This window comes from Zootermopsis nevadensis, unplaced genomic scaffold (assembly GCF_977971745.1).
Source record: "Zootermopsis nevadensis isolate Lab colony 2312 unplaced genomic scaffold, Znev_1.0 Znev_ptg000061l, whole genome shotgun sequence".
NCBI lineage: Eukaryota > Metazoa > Arthropoda > Insecta > Blattodea > Termopsidae > Zootermopsis > Zootermopsis nevadensis.
In genome coordinates this window covers 23,703,529-23,723,708 of record NW_028259192.1, presented here as the reverse complement: position 1 = coordinate 23,723,708, position 20,180 = coordinate 23,703,529, and the positions used below count along the sequence as shown (strand labels likewise).

The window sequence follows — 20,180 nt, the reverse complement described above, 5'->3', positions numbered from 1 at the left end:
CGATGTGTGGAAATTCTGGATTCCGGATGATAAGACCTCGAGAGACAATCATGTCCGAAGGCTGCATTGCTCCGCAAACAGCGGGGAAAAGCGGACAAAACTTGATCCTCCTTGTCCACGCTCTTGAGATATGATTTTGTACACTCGAAAGCTACTCCCGTGCTAACTCGCCTGTACTTGGCTTTCGTACTGTTGATTTCTTCATGTTGCATATTTCGCTGCTGGCATTAATAAAATACTATTCTACGTCGTTCTAACGCCGTGTTGACTTAAAGGAAGACGCCAATTTTTCGGAAGACCAAACATCCTCCATCTTCAGAGCCAAACCATAAGTCCACAAAGCGTTAAAACCCAGAAGACCAAAACCGATTATCCTCACAGGTGTCAGACGCTCAGCCCGAAAAAGCAACTACAAAACAACGATGGAGAGAAATGTCCCTCTGTCAAGTTACAAGCCGGTTCTAATTTACCTCCTCTCTGGCAGAGACAGAGGAGAAGAACCGGTGAGTGGACCGCCCGAGGGGGGGGGGGATAAAGCGAGTCACCAGGTGAACAACCTCGACATCAAATCCCGGCGAGATGGACTGCAGCTGCCACACTGACGTAACTCAGCAGCAATTGGTTTTGGAACCATCCTGCACCAGCACCGCAGAAATGCAGTGCCGTCGACGCTAATGGACGAAAAAGCCACACGTAACTCCTCCTTGCAAAATTCGCCATGGTGAGATTTCAGGTTCTCAAGGCGACGACTGTCTTGTAGGATGCTGCGCTCTTGCTATAAGGTGACTGAGGAGCGTACTGCCTCCATCATAGGAGCGATTAACATTCATCAACATAAAACATATAAATCAGTCCGTACCGCGAAGAAAACACCACACTTCACCATTACAAAGATCAAGTGGTTAACGCTGTTTAAGGAAATAATCGCTGTTTATTTGGAGAATCATACGAAACCCATACATACAAAACGCAAGAGTTATTAAGTGTGTGGAGCAGGTGGTAAATATAGTTACCACTGTGGTTTGAAGCAGTAGTTCACATACATATTTAGTCTGAGGTTCCGCTTGATGTAAATAAACCGAAGTTCCAACACGTAACGTAATTTCGTAATTTAAAAAATAATTATCAAACGCATTACGAAACTCTAATAACACGTATGAAGTGATTTTTCTACCAAACTGTGTGTGAGGCTGGAAATTTAAATATATTCTAATTAGGCCATTAGCAGTCTGACAAAAGCTCCAAGGCCGCGGTTGACACTTCAAGTGCTAATTACATCTAAGAAATACTGACAATTCGGTTCTTACCTCTAAGACAACACACCGTATCCCTGAGTGCCTATAGGATCAACATTTCGAATCGCTGACGCTGAAGTACGAGGTAATATTTTCGGTTAATACAGAAACTTCTGACGAGGGAAGAAATCTTTACATTCTAACTACTACGTCGCAGGTTAAGAAAGCCACCGGTCAGTCTGAGGCTGTTGGGAACCCCTAAGCTGCCTTGCCAAGGTTTGAGCAAAGAAGTTTGAGGTGGTTAATACCACGCGGCTTATTGGTTGGGTGTCAGTCAAGCTTATGAAATAGGCCAATCGACACTCAAAGGTGACAACGGCTTTCGTTAAAACCAAATGAGGTTATTCGGTTGGCGTTCCTGAAGGGAAACATCAAAACTCATACGAATTTTTAATTCACAAAACTTTCTCGGACGAATTTGTTCCAAGGATTTTATCACCCTCAGAAATATCCAGATGCCCAACTCCCCTGTCGTGCCGACTGTTTCGACACTGCGTACATTGGAATTCGCTGGCGTTCCACCAGCATTTCTTAAGGCATTCGACGTTTCGATAACAAAAAATCGTATACAAGACAAATCCGCGCTGATAACGCCTAACAACACGAGATTCCTTATCAGTCAGTTACTATAGGGGCGGGGGCGGGGGTCCCTTTGCCACATTCGCTCCGGAGAGATTACTGAAATTAATGAGGACAGCAGATTCAAGTCAGTCAGACTCGTGGCATGGTCTTACTAAGGAGCGATATAATATACAAACCACGTCGACTGCTAATGCAGAGATTCGAATCATAGATCCGCCACTGCCTTGCCTTTAGTCTGACGTTCGTACGAAAATCGTAGTTTTCAGTTACCACACTGCAAACTTTCCAGGCCGTTTGTGAAGATGTAATTCAGAGCATGACAAAGTGTAACGACTGTCACACAGGAGAACCGCTCAACACGATTTCCACGCTAAATAATCGGCACCAATTGCGTACGAACGTCGTAAAGAGAACTAACTCCCACTCTAAAACTTACGATGTCAAGAAATATTTCCTGGTTTCTTCCCTTGAAGCAGAAGCTCGTCGAAATTACATTTAAGAATTCAGTCCGTACCGCGAAGAAAACACAACACTTCACCGTTACGAAGATCAACTGGTTAACGCTGTTTAAGGAAGTAATCGCTGTTTATTCTGAGAATCACAGTTCGTCTGATTAATATTAAAGAATTAGTCCGTACCGCGAAGAAAACACTACGCCTCACCATTACAAAGATCAACTTGTTAACGCTGTTTAAGGAAATGATCGATGTTTATAATGAGAATCATAGTTCGTCTGATTAATATTAAAGAATCCAGTCCGTACCGCAAAGAAAACACCACACTCCACCATTACAAAGATCAACTGGTTAACGCTGTTTAAGGAAATAATCGCTGTTTACACTGAGAATCATACAGCACACCATAAATAAATACACTGTGTGGGCAAAATTTACGATGCTCTTATTTAATTTTAACAATTATTTTCTTAACCCTTTCCTCTGCAACATTCATTTCAACTTGTCATGTTAAATGACCTCCGTATTATGACGTCGCTAGGGGAGAGCGTGCAGACCAGACCTATAAAGGCTCAGTGACTCAGTTAATTGGCTCGACGGAACTTGATTCATTCACATTCGCCCTTATCCACGGGTCATAATTTCTCGGAAGCAGGTTACTGGCAATTCTTGTGACGAACACTTGCAAAACGCTCAAGTGATCTCGCCCACGTCTCTTTCTCAAAATTCATCGGTCTCTGCTACCGTTCTTTGCCATATACAGCCGACGTCCGATCGCTCAACGACAACAGTCCACACCATTTATAAATTACGAAATTTAAAAATGCGGTTCTTAAATCTCAGGAAAACACCAAATCGCAAATTCAAATTAAAGTGTTGTAAAAATTCTAGAAAAAAAATTGTTCTTCAATCTGAAAACCAAATGGAAACAATAAATAAGCTCTGTGCGCGACATGAAAGTAAAAGTAGATGGTATACAATGTTACCACTGAAAGAACGAAAGATACTGATTAATAAAGTAGAGGATTCGCGGGAAGAGGTGAGACAATCCATGACAACGTGGAACTTGTTCTTCCGAAAAATATCGCGTTGTGATGATACACACAATGAAAAGCGTACGAAAAGACTCACAAACTAATACAGATACAAATATTAATCGGTTCGTAACTGAATACTGGGTTCAGTTTAACGTTAAACGAACAACAGGAAATATTTAATTAACTAAATGATTCGGCTCTTCATAGTGATCTACTGTTTTCACCATTTAAAATGTCACGTGAACCATTCCTCAGTAAAATTATATGATTGATAGTGTTTCACTCTGCAGGAAGATGTACAAAAGTTGTTAATTGTTCATTTAGTGTTTTGTGGTGTGGCAGGATTCAATTTACAAAGTTCTACTAAAGTAACAGATAAAAAACATACGTTATTACACGATTTATAAATCACGAATTAAGCCATGATCCCTCGATCACTAAATCTTTCACTGGCAACTAAATTTTGTTCAAAAGAAATTGTGTCATCCCAAACCGGGAATAGCCAACCAATTGCCTGCAGGCGAGAATGTGAAGATATTCCTAATAAATTATTGATAATTAAATTATGATAACAAACAAAGTGGTATCGCTCTATGATTTGAATCTCTGTTGACAGCTGATGACTTGCAAATGTCACACATTAATTGAGGAGTTCAGAAGTACAAATAACAATGTTTTTGAAAAGAACACAAAGTACAAACATATTAGTATATAATTATTTAAATTAACATGTTCTAACAACAAATGAGATAATTAATTAATTGCTGAATCTGAATGTGCTAAATACTTCAGGTGGTATATATAGTTACCAATAGGCTTTAAAGGATTGATGATCACAGCATATTATCAATACCGGGGCGATATTTCAAATTGGGGAACTTAACTTAGTGTAAATTAAAATATTTGTACCAAATGTAAAATAGTTTAAAACACGTGAGACAACAAAAAGTAACAAAATGCATTTTATTTAATATCAAGCCATAACTACAACTGAAACCATGCAAAATAATAGTTTTTGACTGTTTACTTCTATGATTGAAATAACTTTTTATCCTGCATTGTTTCGTCATCAAACAGGCACACGCCCCACAGATTAAAAACCAATAGAATACAATGAACCGTCAAGGCTCCCCGTTCTATTTAAAAGTAAGGATATCTAAATTACTATTAGAAAGCGTTGTAATTTCCACACTCCACACACTCCTATCTACTGTACTTTTTTATGGCTTTCTCTTCCTATTAGCATGCCGCTGCGGAATTTGACTTTGCTTTGTTTACACACATTTCAAGGTTACCATTTAATCACCATCCTACTTGTATATCACACAATTCATTTCATAAACGACCCAATAAATTTAGCCCACACCGTGTTTCATGACCTCGTAACTTCGGGTTCAAAAAACTTGAACAAGAAGCAAAACGAAAACTGTCAACAAAACTTTACTCTACACGTAAAAATCACATGGAACTACCTGTCGTCAGCGTTTGCTTGGCGGCCATTTTACCTGCGCGCCGAAGTTTCGTTCGTGATTTCAAGTTTCGAAACTATCGAAAGAAATTTTAAACTTATTTTCAATGAAGGGTATTGGGTTCTGAAGTTTGTGTTTACTTATCTCTTGGATTTCGATGTAACTATCTCATAAATTAAACAAAAATAATGTTTGCGTAAGGCTCTATTTCTACCTGCACATACCTTTGACTGCTGCTGTCTGTCGCACAGGTAACACAAGTAAAAACCGCCTGAAGGTATGAAGTGACTGCGCAGCACTCGAGAATAAACTTTTCAGGATACATACAAGAAAACTTCACTCCACAGTAACGCGATTCACTAGCATCCAACAATCAGGTATTCGCAATTGTTGTCGTATATTCACAAGCATCCGATGACATATCCATGGCCGACGAACTACAGACGTTTTAAAAATTCCTCAGCAACACTGGGTGTGTAACGACCGCGCACAACTCCAAACAACCACTGCCTGACACAACCTTGCTTTCGCAACCTGTTTGCGCATGCGCACAATTTGTGTATATTGGACAAAGAGCAGGAAATGGTGTATCTTTCTTTTTAAATTCCTTGATTATGGAAGGGAAATATCTTCCTTCAGCCAAGCTTAGCCTTGGTAATTATTTTTTTCTGTAGGGAGTAAAGAGAGAGTACAATTATCTATAGAGAATTTTTATTGTTCAATCGCAACTATAATTAGTGTCCTTTGAAGGAGGGCTATATACAAATAAAATTTAGAATGATAAATTAACAAATATGAGAGAAATATGTTCTTGTAAAGAGACAAAAATACTACATGTTTCCTATCCTGGAGATCAGCTGTTGAGAAACAAAACATACGAGAGAACTAGTAGTATGTCTGTGCTAGTATCTTTGTTTACAGAAAAAGGAAATGTTGAGAAGTACTTCTATTTGTTTAATGATAGGCACAACTATTACAGGATATATGTACAATGTCAAGACAGCGTGAATTCGAAGATGACGTAGATATTTACGGGGATTTGCCAAACTTCCCCTGTATCGGGGATACTGTAAAAGAGGTTAGTGTATAAAGGTACATAACCTAATAGTGTTCCCTAAGTAATTAATTAACGCGATAAGAAATTGTTACATTTTCAGTCAGAATTACTCGTAAGACGAATAGAAAGCCTCTGAAACTTTGAAATAAGGCAGAAAATAAATGGCCCATCGTCAAATTCCCTGTCTTGGTTGTACCATAAGCTTGTCAACAGTTTAGTTCTGCTCCTGAATAGCTGGCACTACAGGACTAGTGATGTATAATGAGTAACATCTAGTGAAGACATAAATGGATATGAACGCTATGGAATTTCTTTCATGTATGAGAATACTTTTAATTTATGCTTGGAATGATAGACGTGTGGAAGTACCGAGGAAACTATCAGCTCATATTTTATTCTAAATTGCTTTATCAGGCTAGGTATAAGTAGGCTTTGAGGTTCTCTTAACAGTAAATACAAAGATGGCTGTCTTATGGGTTGCAGCACCATGTAGTCTGGTAGAAGTTTTCAAACTTTTCAGATATCCTTGTTGCCTCCATCATTAGGGTGATCATCAACCCAGAAGACAGCCATCTTCAATCTAGACATAATAGAATAATTACAGGTATTGTAAACTAAAATATATAACTACGTGTGTATGTACCGGGTATTGAAGTTGTTGAAAATGCATATAACATTTCATTTTGGTATTTCTATCTGTTTTGATTTCAGCTTGAAGAAGCAAAGAAAGTACTTGAAGATGAATTAACGAGACTAAAGGAAAAGTTGAATGTGGTTACAAATGAAAAAGATGAACTGGATTCCAAAAACAAATTCCTTGGTTTAAATATATCATCACTCTATAAAACTGCAACAGCAGAGATTCAACGGAAAGACAGACTGATAGCTGAGCTTCGGGAAGAGTAAGAATTGAATTTATGGAGCTGTTTAATGTTTTTTTATAATTTTCTCTGTGTTCTCACCCTCAATAAACATGTCTTTGCTAATGAAAGTAACCATTATTTTAATACATACATAAGCACATTTATATTGATGTCACTGTAGCTCCAAGAATTATCAAGTCATATATATCTTGGCAAGGGGTAACAATTGTTTATGTGACATTGAGAAAATTCATTAACCTTCACATCCATCATGCAATGTCCTGTCAGCATGAACTCCAGGAAAGATTAACAGGAGAATATTAAACCTGCAATTCTGGAAAAGTTCAAGATGTAACACAAAAGGCATTATCTTAGACATAAACCGTTTTTGCATTAACCTGTATCTTATTCTTTTAGGAAAGATAACATTATTTTCCGAAGAAAGAAAAACTTTACTAAGGAGGCTGAACAAACGTCAGACAACAGTGGTGATCATCAGTTCTCTCAAAATGCAGCTGAGCAGAATGATCACCAAACTCCAGAAGTTGATCCTATAGAATCGGATAATGCAGATGCTGACAGCAGTGATTCACCTGCGTTAACGCCGTATACGAATCCTACGCCGCAAACAGTTCACACACTTTTCAGTAGAAGACGTCTGCAGATTACGTCTGACTGTAACAAGGCCACAAGTGCAGCCAAGTCTAGTGAAAATGTTAATCAGGAATCAGCAGTTCCATGGAATTTAATTCCTCTTTCAGATTCCAAACAGAAAGACACAAAAGAGAAGGCATACCACAACTCTACACATTTAAGTAAAGAATATGATTCATTTCCACAAACTGAGTCAAAGAAAGATGTAAGCAAAGTCGAAAATGGTAGTTACTTGCCTAATAGAACAGATGCAAATCATTCTGAAACCAGTGAAAGAGAGCATACGAGTACAAAGAAATCCAATACTGATAGTACCAAACATACATCTCACATCCTGCAAAGAGAGCCTGGACCTAGACATTCTTACCAAGGGGATGAACACTCATCATCCTCTAAATATAAAGGAGAAAGCTATGTCTGTGCTGACAGTGATAGGTCAAGAACACGGTCCAAGTACGTTTCTTCAGAGCACCACTCACATTCAGAAGGACGGGCATCATATAAGACACCCAGCACAATACGTGAGACCAGTGTATCGCGTGCTCTTAGAAGCTTAAGATCAAGATCTGTTTCTCAGTCCAGGACTGTACCGGAATCTGTACAGAACACTGGGGAGAGAAGGTGTGATGTCAGAGCTTCATCACATGGCAGAAGCTCTCCATTATCAGACGAGCGCATGAATCGCACATTAAAACCAGCTGACAGTGATGCCTCTACTACCCATCTGAAATCACAGTTAGCAACAGAAACACAACATGAAATTTCAAGGGATCTCGGTAGTAAACCACAAAATAAATTCACACACAGTGGAGAAACACATTCTGAAACACATGCTTTAACTGTTGAACTGGGTTCTTCTTCAAAAATACCACAGGCTGAAACTGGCATAAAAGCACAAATTTCACCTTATGCTGAAAGCAATCTGTCTGAACATAGTAGTTTTAAGCGTTCAAGGAGGCCTAAAATCGTCAAATTACACTCTGAAACCAAACCTAGTGAAGTAAGTAATTCTCCCAATGATCCTGATTTCGTTACAAACAGAGCCAGCGATTTTATCTGTGAGCGTAATAAAACTGAAGGGACAAAGAGGCACCGTGACAGTAAAGAGAGAGATGAAGCTCATCTCCGAGATTCTAAGAGACGAGCGCTGGACGATATAACGGGGAGAGAATGTTACAGCTGTAAAGAATATGATAAGAATACAGACCCTAAACAAAAGTACAGTGGTAGAGTAAAAAGGCAATCAAGTCCATGTTCAGTAAATGAAAAGTTGCTGAAAACTAATAAATATACCAAAGATGACGGTGGTAACATTAGAAATAAAGATACTTCTGTACTGGAAGAAACAAGCACAGCTGAAGAACAGAGAGAAACAGACACACAAGATATTAAAATGGATGTTGAAGAAGGTGAGATCCACGATGCTGATGATGATACACAACCAACTATGGCAAATGCAACTGAGAAGAAGGGAACAATTTGCAATAAAATAAACATTAAATCCAATAGAAAAACACTAAGTGAAAGAGACAGAAGAAAAGAGAAATATAAAGAAACACACAATATAGATGAAACACATGTACGACTTAAAACATGCAGTGTAGAATCTGAAGTAAGTGAGAACGATAAATACTCGAAAGACAGAAACAAGAAGTTGAGCAGTTCAAAAAATTGTAAGACAATTATGGAAAAGAAAGAAGTGTTTGACGTTGCACAGATAGAAGCAGGCGTTAATAAACACAGCAAGGCAACCAGACAAGAGGAAGAGAATGTTAAAAATCCCGAGGACATTAGCTCGTTGGAAACTAATAAAGGAGGTGGCATACAGAATTTTAGCGAAGGTGAAACAGAGTCAACGAAAAAAACTGAGGATGACAGACCAAATGATAAAGAGGGAGAGATGCAGTGTGGAAAATTAAAAAAACCTGTTACTGAAGTGTCAGTCACTCACGAAATATTTAAAACTGGCACAGCAGAAATCAGTCGTCATAAGTCTGTATCAAGAGGTAATTCAGTAAAGTTATCTATAGGATCCAATAAGGCGTCTCCAGTTAACCTGAAATTTCGTGCTAGAAGATCTATGGAACACAAACTTGAAGACAGTAAGGCTGTACTATCAGTGAATATTACTCCTCCTAAAGATAGAGCAATCACAGAAACTAGTTCGAACAGTTTAAATGTGGAAAGTCTAGGTATGAGTGCAGAAAGGATTAACAGAATTCCTAAAACCCAAAAGTGAGCTGAAGACAGGGACAACAGAAATAATGTAAACATTCTGTAGTCATGGTAGCGGTGGTAATACAGCAGACAAAGTGCCCAGAGATATCGGAACTGATACATTTTTTACCACAGTTGTCTGTCACGATGATATCGTAACAACTGCATACTTAGTGTACTTTCTGAGAGGGAAAACACTTGTAAACTTTACATAAGAATATTTTTAAATTTCAGAAATTAGCATGTAAATATATTTGCTGATTATTCTCAAGTATGTGATGAGTGGGAGTTTGACAGTAATAGTAGGTCACGTGATTCTCATCACAACTCAGATGACTTGGTATCCATATCGACGGGGAAATTAAAAAGTCAAAGAAACGGGAAAAAACCGTGTAAAAATAAACTAATGAAAGAAATCTGTTATCACAGAATGAATATATACAGTAAAACCTCCACACATCACAATTCAAAATGCCAAGGTTTTTGTACTTAATGTAGATATTTTTCTATTGTATTCTATTAAGACTGAGGACAGCAAATTCCTTACATCAGTACATTTGCTGCTAGGCATTTACATGGCATAACCCAAGAGATACAGCAAGTGGTCTTTTTGACTGGAAAAACAAATAAAGTAATACATATCTTAAGTGCATTTCTTACATCTGTGGTGAAGATGAAGCGTACTGATGATTTTGCGAAGATTTTTAAATTATTTTTTGGCAGTAGCAAAGTGCTACTGCCTTTATTGGCAATTTATGTTTTGATATAATGGTTTACCGCACTAATGTGCTTAAGTAAGGCATTTATGAATGTTCCTTAGTCATGAGGCATGCATGGCCGTTAGTCAAAGTCGCATAATGCTGTATATATGTGAAATAAACACCAAATTACCTTTCTTAGCTGTCTTATTGAATGGATTTGGTTATGAAGATGATACTTTAAAGGAGTAAAACATTTGCTGATGTGTGACACGAATTTCCTCTCCTTCTGAACCTGTGAAGTGTGTACTAGTTATACTATGAAACAGTTGGTATTATAATTAAAGTATTATATTATCATAATAAAAATGTAATACATCAAAAGCGATGTATTTTTCTCCATAGAACACATCAGAAGTGAATTTCTGAATAATATTTTAAACAAAATGAAAAATTCCCATTTTAACATTTCCATGACTGCAGTTATATATATATTGTACCATGCCGACAGAAAACTCGTGTTTTTAGACCTAGGCCTAGCTGCTGGGCTAAACGCGATGGAAAGCAACAGTAATGTTGGTTGTGTCTGCTGTAAGAAAGCACTGATAAGATAAAGAGTGACACATTGAAACAAAACTCTTGTAAAATGTTGGTCGTACTTATCCAAAAACATTTTATTTTAACGCTGTGACATGCGACACCACCTTGAGCAAAGAAGGACTAGGTTTTGAACCTCAACATGTCTTAACAATACAAATATGCAGAATTGAAATATTATGTCTGCAGCAATACAGGATGCCTGGCCAAAACACATATCTTAAGCTACCGACAGTAATGGGAAAGGTTACACATTTTCAAAATGAGGAACTCTGATGAAAGTTTTAAGCAGGAAATAATATACCCAGTGACTTTCTTCTCATGAAATATCTGCTGGCTCCAGCTTCAACACCTGAAAGTGTTGGAACACAGCCTCAAAACATCTGCACTGTTACCATGTTGGTACAATACTTCTCAGCACACAAAACATGTAGCCGAGCGTCATAAGCATATTACATGGAGCACTAGCAATGAGAACGATTTAAAGAATTCTGAGTGTGGAACAGTAAGATTTTTTATTTTCTGTTCTGAGGTGTTAGCCAGGCTAAAACAGTTAACACAAATGCTGGCTATAAGTCATTTAACTGTATGATAAATTATCTTTATGATCAACATATGATATCAAATTGAAGAGACGTTCTTGTTCAGACTGAAGCAAATGTACTTAAAACACATCAAAGAATGGAAATGCAGCCTGATCAGGTGTCATTGTATCAACAAGGTAACACACAGTGCCTGCCTGACCTTCATACAAACTGTAAGGGGTATCAGGTCTTCTTGCTTCCTCTGAGAACGTAGGGGTAAATACGAAGTACGCAAAGGCCCGGGCACGATGGAGGTGTTTCGGATCACCTGTTAGGCGATACAGCAATAGAAACACATATCCATTTCCTGCGACTCCATGACATATTCCTGACAAAGAGAAATTTACATTTTACTTCAACCTCATGAGAATACGCAACACAGTTATAATGAAGACATGCTTTTTACATAATTTATTTTATATTCAATATAAAAAAATGTTCTTGAAGTAAAGTACTGTCTCAGTAATTAGGAATGCACCGTGCTATGTCATCCTATACACACATTTCTTGTTTCAAAGTACATTACTTTCTGAACAATCTGTTCTTAAATTCGTTTGGAGAACACAAAATCCTTCGTGGAACAATTCTTATTTTTAATGATCTTGTAACATTCTGTAAGCCAAGAAATAAATAAATTAAGAAGAAAATACAAGAACCAAACATCCAATTAATGTTTCAGTGGACTCTTTGAATGTATTGATCACGAAATTAAGCAACTCACACACACACACAGCCTAGCTTTCACTGCAGTGCTGACAAATGTCCATACTGTATTAATATGAGAGAAAAAACTATAAATTACACAAACACCAAATCAAAAATTTCCTCCCCGAAAGACCAAGAAGAAAATGGGAGGATAACAATTAGACAGATCTTAGGAAAGTTAAGTTGTGAGGATGGTGACCAACAGCGTTGTTGGTAATGATGAACCTTTCGATTCTCCTGTCAATGTTAGTTAGTCACTTTGATACATAACACATCGTATTATCCTTACCTGGGCCTTTTCTTAGCAGTCCTTTTGACCACACAAGATCTCCACACTTCAAACAAGATTTTAAATATTTATCTTCTTTCCAGTGACGATAAGCCTTAGCCATTAAATACACGACACCTGTCAAAATGTATAAATAAACAGTTACCAAAGTGTTTATACTCGTTCATCACATATACATAGATCACCTAATGCACATGATATAGATGGATCGCAGACCTACACACTCTTATTCAATTCTTATGCCACATTACTGTAGATCACACAAGATGGTCACTACACCGACTCCCTATGTCTGCGATAATTCTAACGCTATCTACGATGTAAGAAACTGGGGAGAGGCTCTTCCTCCTAACATTTTGTTTACCTGATATAGATTATAATACTTCTTTTCGGTATGTTGGTTTTCTGGGTATCAATGACGTGTGGCCTTCCACATTTTTCTTTCTCAACTTATCTATTTTACTGAAAAGTCTTTAACAGCCTGCAGATTATTGCAATTAATTTTGACCTCCCTGTCCAGCCGCATTGAAATTCTACAGAAACACCATTACCTGGAGCTCCGTGGCACCAGTGCACCAGTTCGTCAGCCTCTGATCGAGCCCTCCTCCCAAGCTCGTCCATTGCGGACGGAAAATTACCAGATTGGGTCTGAAGACTCAGAAGATAATCAACACTTGCTTTCACATCCTGTTCAGCTGCTGGATCAGATTGAAGGCAGGCAGGAAATGACAGGAGCATTTGCAGGATACCAGACAGACCATGGGCTGCTCCTGAGATCGAGCATTGACACATCTCTATCACATCATGCCTTGTGCCGTTCATGATTACATCTCAGCCCATACTTTTGTTAAATTACATGCTAGCTTACTTCCCTTATTCTTCAATGTGTGGCTTACAATACCACAGACAAATTACGTTATAGACATTTTTAATTTTATAATACCAAAAATATCAATGTATCAGTAATCAAAAACTTATTAAAAATTACCGTAGGACAAATTTTTAAAACATGTAAATTTCAAAGAAGGAAGTCTTCTGGGTTGCAGCACTGTGTAGTCCGGTAGAAGTTTATCAATGTTTCAGAAGCCCTGCTGCCTCCATCATCAGGACCACCCATATGATGGAGGGAGCAAAGACTTCTGAAACATTGGTAAGCTTCTACCAGAATACACATACACGGTGCCACAGCCCAGAAGACAGCAATCTTCGGACTCAAATCCTACTTATGTTAAATTCACATGTCATGTTGCTTTTCATAACTCAAAACAACAAACTCTGCATTTAGCTTGCAACTATTATGAAATGCACTCAATTAACAACTTTATGAAAGAAATCACGAACACAGTTCTAGAAAAAGGAATTTAACACTAATTGTAACAAATCAACTTTGTTGCCAACACAAATTTTTATCTTTTCGTCATCATATCTTTTTTTAAAAGATTCATATCATATTCTGAAAAATGCAGCTCTCAGCAATGCATTTACAGAATGCTTTTTTTAGCATTCCGTATTACGGCACATGAGAATGTAAATATTAACCTACCAAGATATTCCGTATCATAATAAGAATACATCAATGGGCATGGACTTCTGTGACGTCTGGCATAATTTCGTCCTGATTCAATGACACACTTGCAGATTTCATCAATGTCCTTTGCTGGGAAACTTCCTTTCCCGAAGACTTTCTCCAGCCACAGTACACCACACAGATATCCAGCCCGACCAACAAGCAACTCATCCTCACCATGAGGCAAGTTGTGAGTTTGGCAATTAGCAGCCAAAGCAACATAAGCTTTGAAATAATGATCAGCCTTACTTTTGTCACCTGAAGAAAACAAAAAACAAACAAACTTAAGATGTTACAAACTGCTGGGGTCATAAAGCCATATTTATATAAAATTTATATGACATACTCCAAATCTTTGTCTTACATCAAAAGAAGTAACTATCAGAAGTAAATAAATTAACAAATTTAACAAATGTAACATACCTAGTGCATTGTATACAGCAGCTGCAACTGCATAAATTCCCGCGTTTCCAAGCAAAAATGCAGATTTATCTCTCTCATGACGTTCTGCATATTTCAGCGCTGGTATAATATATTTTAAACCTCTTTTTAAAAGTTCAGACTTTTCACTAACAAATGCTGGTGACAGGCTCGTATGATAAAACATGTAACCTATTCCTGCAATGCCAACATACAATCCACCATCTGCAGCATTCACTGAAGGATCTTGTCTGTCTGTGATAATATTTACAGTCTCGTGTATCTTCGAATTCCATTTCTGATTTGTAAATAGGTTACTATCCTTTTCGTAATCCTGTAAAGTATTAATAAAGTATCTTTTGGGATGACTCATTGACATTTGTATCCTACGAACTTGTAAATCTTTGTTCACAAATGACAAACACAAAAAACGTAAGTTTTTCAGATTTAACATACAGTTTTTAAAATAAAATTTTACGCATTATAGGTCGCTCAGCACGATCAATATTCTTTGCAACACACCACAGCTATTGCCACTTGCGGCCATTAACAAACAGAATCACTCAAAGACTATACTTCAAACTATCTTGTATTATGATATCTCTGCAACATTCACATTAACCCTAGTACACCGCAAATTCATGTTCCCAACTTAACAGAATACGCGGGGTTGGCATAATTTTATTGTAATTAACCCCATACATTTAGAATAGCACAGTACATATTAGTCACCAGAACTGGTTTATAGAGGTAAAAATGAATTGCCTATACGCTACTTCTGGAAAACAATATTTACTTTTTGCCGCCCGTATTATTGTTCCTGATGCTTAAGTTGGTTTGTGAATTTCGCGACCGTTTATATTCGCGAATTCCATTACTTCCAGCGCATTGTATACATAATCTAATGCATATATGGATTATCTAAGTCTCATGACGTTAGAATGGAATTGCCAATTTCATGTAATCAATATTTTGTCACTCAAGTACATAGAGGATTTAGTTAATCTAACAATTCAATAATGTTCATTCAGTATTAAAAATGGCGCTACCTGCCAACATGGGGTCGATCGTGTTAAAGAGTTTATCTGTGCTACTCGGAATATTTTTTATATTTGTTGGAGTCATGAAAATTACCTCACAAGTCAGTAAAGACCTTCATAAAGACCTGGTACGTATTTTAGTACATATAATGAGCTACATAATGGTATATCCTACTATTAAATTACAAGTGTTGTATTCCCCTGTTACACCTGCAACCCGTTAATCATAGTCGTAACGCACTTAATCAAGCATACAGGGGAACCAGTATTGTCTTCAACAATGCCTTCCTGTTTGATATAAATAGGTAAATCTGTTAATTTTATAAATATGTGGGTGGTGTACGGATACCGTACTTAATTTATCTTTAGAATAAAAATCCTTGGCAGTTTGCCTTGGCCAGCACACAGAAGGTGTGTTACCAGTGCTAAATCTAAAATGTGGGCCAGTGTATTTGTAGTTATTTTTATATTACTGCATTCCTCGTTAATTTTTTAATCAAAGGCTGTTTTCACTCTTTTTTTCCAAAGAATAAGTGTACAATTACAACAATTGTTTATAACAGCCCAGTTACACATTTGTATGCTGTTAAGTTAGATATTTTTGCATTATTACTGAAACAAAATTTGTGGCCAAGAAAGCTGCTATTTAGAAAGGAATAAGCATCATGTATCTATAATATGCCTCTAATTTATCCTAGATATCAAATTGTAAGAAAACAGACTTTCAGTTTCAAGTAACAGAGTCCCAGATTTATTTCCTGAACAAAAGTTTTATTTAAGTGGAAGGCAATTCATTGCACAAGTTCCATTACTTTGATGAAAATTGGCGACCATGTCCTCTGTCAGATTTGAACCCATGATCATGTAACATAAGGCAGGAAAACACAACACTTTAATGCCTGTCACACTGACCGTACATTGGTATTAATATAAAAAAATAAAAATATTCAATGATGAGATGGGTGCACCATGTAGCATGCATGATGGAGATGAGAAAATCTGTACAAATTTTGGTTGGAAAACCTGAAGAATATAACTTGGAAGAATACTCTGAATTAAGCAAAATATTGCCCTTTTTCAAGACTCGGAGTGAATTTTTGTTTACCGATTTCAATATGCTAAACAATGGAAGCGAAGAACACTCTCCTGGGCGTCCATGTGTAAAAATCCTTCTTTCAGTATTTTAACTCATCCTGCTATATTTCCAAATTCAGAATTAGCGATCAAGATTTACGACTTGTGCTATTTAAGAATTCCAAAATGGCCTAAATTTGGAGAACATTTAAAATTAATTAAATTACTTAGAGCAAAAATACACACACATGCACACTGCTTTTATGTCTAATATTTCTTTCTTGTATTTCAGAGAAAAGAATATGTAAAATATGCAAAAGTATTTCCTCTGTCAGAAGCACTGGATTTTAAAGTACCCTCGAAATGGTATCGAAGAATCATAGGCACCCTAGAAATAGTCTGTGGATTGGCAATGGCATTTGTCCCAAGCAGTATGTTAAATATTGATGATGACAATAGTAAATGCAATGACTAATCAAGTTTTTTTTAAAGGAATGACTGCCTTTTAAAATCTTCTTTTATTTCTTTCTAGATGCAGTAAAACAAGGCGCTAACATAATTTTACTAATAATGATGATGATGGCTGTTTATTCACATTATATGGTTAACGATAAATTTGAAAGGATTGCACCAGCACTGGTAAGATGTTAATCTAACAGCCCGTAATTTATATGATGTTCATGTTATTACTTTTATTACATAATAATAATGATTATTATTATTAGAGCTGATTACAAAAATGCCTTTCCACATTTCATGTTCCTCCATTCTTGCTAATTTCTCCAAAATAAATGTTAATATATAATACAGCTTTTTATATATATGATATGATATTTGTTTCATATCTTTCATTCTAACTAACTGGGTGCCACCTATGTTGATCTGACAGTACCTTAATTTAGTCCATAACTAATTCACTCTTGCTTTTCAGGTGTTCTTGTTCATGCTGACAGGGAGATTAGTAATAGACTGGCAGTTAAGAAGGAAAGAACAAACTGAAGTGATTGCTGTAAATGGAGAGAAGAAACAAAACTGAGTTCAGCAATAAAAATAAATCCCATGAGGAAAACAAACAGATCGATTCCAATATCACAGAAAACATAAGATATAATCTGATCTTCTAAAGAATTTTTTCTCATAAAATGGGAAATGTCATGGCGATGTGCCGATGTCGAAGTCGATGATTAAGCATCAGTATACGTAAAGAAAGCCGATGTTCGAGGAGAGTGAATTATAACACAGGCCCTGATTATGATACAGAACTGTAATTTTAACAAAACAAAGTGTTATTATTGCTTAGTTTTACTGCTAGTTCAGCTCTGAAATCATGTTAAAGTGGTTCTCTCAGTGAGTTTTAGCACAGTAATTGTCTCAAGTCATGCCTGTACCCCCCACTACTGCCAAGGTCCAGTTTCATTGTCTACTCTGTGGACATGTTCACGTTTGTAAGTAAGTTCCCACATCTGCAAGTCTTCACTAAGCTGTTCTGAATAGCATGCGTGTGTTTTAAAACTTACATTCTCGGTTTATTTTTTGAAGTCAACGATTATTCTAGTCAAGTTATGAATGAGTATATTGCATAATATAATGCTTCAGTAATTAAGACTTACTTACAGTACTCTGAGGGAGTTTGATAGCTAATATTCTCCGTAGATTCTATAGGGAAATATGTATGAAGTCCAAAAAATTGAATTAAACCACTCAACCGTAATCGATATGTAAACCATTTCCATCACTGAAATGATTTCTCTTGTGAAACATTCATACAAATACACAAATGCGCTCAGGATTGTTATTTACTCCTTAGGTTACGAGATCTAAGCTCAAAGGGTGGGACGCACAGAAAGTGTTGCACATGTTGATGAGATTTCAGGTTCTCACATTGATGATTATGAAGACAGCTGTCTTCTGGGGTGTTGTGACATGTAATGTGATAGATACTGATTGGTGTTTTAGAGCTACAGCCTCCATCATGAGGGCAACAAACAATGCTGGAAGCAGTAAGCACCTCTGGAATGTCACACAATATCTACCAAACTACACTGTGCAATATCCCAGAAGACAGCCATCTTCCTGTTTTACATGTTATCCCCAATTCCAACAACAAACCCCACATCTACAAAATAAAAGACCTACAATTCCCCTTCTGGGAGATTTATTTACCAGGATGGAAGTTTTACTGAGATTGTAAGATGTATACTTGTTTTTGTGGGTAAAGCGATATGTATTCCTCTCCGAGGGCCCTGAAAAGTGCAATTTCCTGTTCCTTGCTACCAAACGAACTCTGCTCCCTGGACTCATCCTCCACCTTACCCTATGTAACATAATATTTCTCACCTCAACCTTGAAGATACTGGCAGCATGTTCTTCTGAACCAATGCTATACAACCAGAAGACTACACACTAACTGTCCTGGTTATACAAAGGCACACAGCTCACGCCGCACATAAAAATTCAGAGAAAAATGTGAAATCATGTCAGTGAAATTCTGTACTACAGTTCAGTCATGTTTATCAATAAGAATTCAGAATGGCAATAAAGGTAACTTATAACAAACAAACAAAGAAATTAAAATTATCTTTCAACTCATACTGGCTTTTCAAATAAACTACACAACTAAGGAATTACAAATGGAATGACTCAAACTTTTTCCAGAAGATATTCTTTCATGAGTATGTTTAATGTCATTCTAATTTCATATTGTTTTCCCACATAGAATAACGCAAGCATTTGTATTTATTGATATGCACAAAATATTTGTAATGGTTGTGGAATGTTTAATTTCCATGTTTAAGTATTAAGGACAGAATTGTTTCAAAATGCAGTAGAACGCCTTTTAACTATTTCCTAGCTACTTATCTTTAATAGGGCTATTGATTATACTGCATTGCTTTGAAATGTGTTCATACACAGAGTGGATATCTCAGTTCTGTTCATAATGCACTGAATTTTGTATTTTGTCAATAGTGTAAATAATGTATGTATGTAAAATTTTGTGTGTTCAGTCCTGTAAACTATTAGTGCAAAACCAGTAGGAATAAAAATTTCCCTCAATGATGCTCCTAAAGATATAAATTAAGTTCAAGATATCGCAAGAACTTATCGAGAAAAGCGAAGACATACCTACTGGAGTGTTCTATAAAATATGAAACTCTTTGCAGTGATACGATGCAACAACATTTACTGAAGTGCTCAGTCAATTCGTGTCTCTTTGAAGTTAATTCCGTTTGTCATTAGGTGAAGCCACGATAAAGTAACTCCTGTAAGGACAGGGTTCAGACATGATTGCATGAGGAAACTTGAGAATGACAAAATGACGTCATGTCACGTTGTTTGAGTGGATATGGGCCGAAGTGTAACACAACTCTTTGTTGCTACTGCAGCATAGTGAAACAGAAGCAAAGAATTTCAAGTGGGTTCTCAAAGATTTGACATGGTGTATTATCACACATCAGAGTCCGTATCCAGACCGACACAACTTTACTAAACGTAATGCCATGTCTGTTAAAATTATACATATCTGACCATCTAGATTACACTTAAACTAAATCTGACTTTTTCATGTGGTTTCAACGCT

At 36.9% G+C, this 20,180-nt stretch overlaps 4 protein-coding genes across 11 annotated transcripts in view; 2 read left to right on the top strand and 2 right to left on the bottom strand.

The window, feature by feature from the left end:
• Nucleotides 1-5,349, bottom strand: part of cno (adherens junction formation factor afadin) — a 75,097-nt gene extending 69,748 nt beyond the window's left edge. For 4 of the 5 annotated variants that reach the window (XM_087341059.1, XM_087341062.1, XM_087341060.1 and 1 more), the window contains exon 1: nucleotides 5,063-5,349. The gene's annotated coding sequence lies outside the window, so the exon portion shown is untranslated. The remainder of the gene's footprint in view (nucleotides 1-5,062) is intronic. The other variant, XM_087341061.1, reaches the window with a different exon arrangement.
• A 218-nt stretch (nucleotides 5,350-5,567) lies between these two features.
• FLASH (FLICE-associated huge protein) lies at nucleotides 5,568-10,524 on the top strand. Its single transcript, XM_022078237.2, has 3 exons — nucleotides 5,568-5,916; nucleotides 6,607-6,797; nucleotides 7,176-10,524. Exons 1-3 carry the CDS (start codon nucleotides 5,830-5,832, stop codon nucleotides 9,649-9,651), a joined length of 2,754 nt encoding a protein of 917 aa, XP_021933929.2. The 5' UTR covers nucleotides 5,568-5,829; the 3' UTR covers nucleotides 9,652-10,524.
• Nucleotides 6,262-17,612, bottom strand: LOC110836728 (lanC-like protein 3). 3 transcript variants are annotated; one of them, XM_022078240.2, is made up of 6 exons: nucleotides 17,496-17,612; nucleotides 14,493-14,823; nucleotides 14,046-14,327; nucleotides 13,054-13,272; nucleotides 12,503-12,619; nucleotides 10,975-11,836 (listed from the first exon to the last, which is right to left on the bottom strand). In XM_022078240.2, the coding sequence occupies exons 2-6, from the start codon at nucleotides 14,674-14,676 to the stop codon at nucleotides 11,589-11,591; spliced, it is 1,050 nt and encodes a 349-aa protein (XP_021933932.1). In that variant the 5' UTR covers nucleotides 14,677-14,823; nucleotides 17,496-17,612; the 3' UTR covers nucleotides 10,975-11,588. The 3 variants fall into 3 exon arrangements, with proteins under 3 accessions (XP_021933930.1, XP_021933932.1, XP_087197204.1); XM_087341078.1 differs by lacking the exon at nucleotides 17,496-17,612 and adding an exon at nucleotides 14,946-15,309; XM_022078238.2 differs by lacking the exon at nucleotides 17,496-17,612 and having other exon boundaries at nucleotides 6,262-11,836; nucleotides 14,493-15,309.
• On the top strand, nucleotides 15,393-19,670 carry LOC110836730 (putative acetylcholine receptor chaperone). 2 transcript variants are annotated; one of them, XM_022078242.2, is made up of 4 exons: nucleotides 15,393-15,657; nucleotides 16,896-17,034; nucleotides 17,136-17,242; nucleotides 17,535-19,670. In XM_022078242.2, the coding sequence occupies exons 1-4, from the start codon at nucleotides 15,529-15,531 to the stop codon at nucleotides 17,637-17,639; spliced, it is 480 nt and encodes a 159-aa protein (XP_021933934.1). In that variant the 5' UTR covers nucleotides 15,393-15,528; the 3' UTR covers nucleotides 17,640-19,670. The 2 variants fall into 2 exon arrangements, with proteins under 2 accessions (XP_021933934.1, XP_087197215.1); XM_087341089.1 differs by lacking the exon at nucleotides 15,393-15,657 and adding an exon at nucleotides 16,551-16,689.
• Nucleotides 19,671-20,180: the final 510 nt, after the last annotated feature.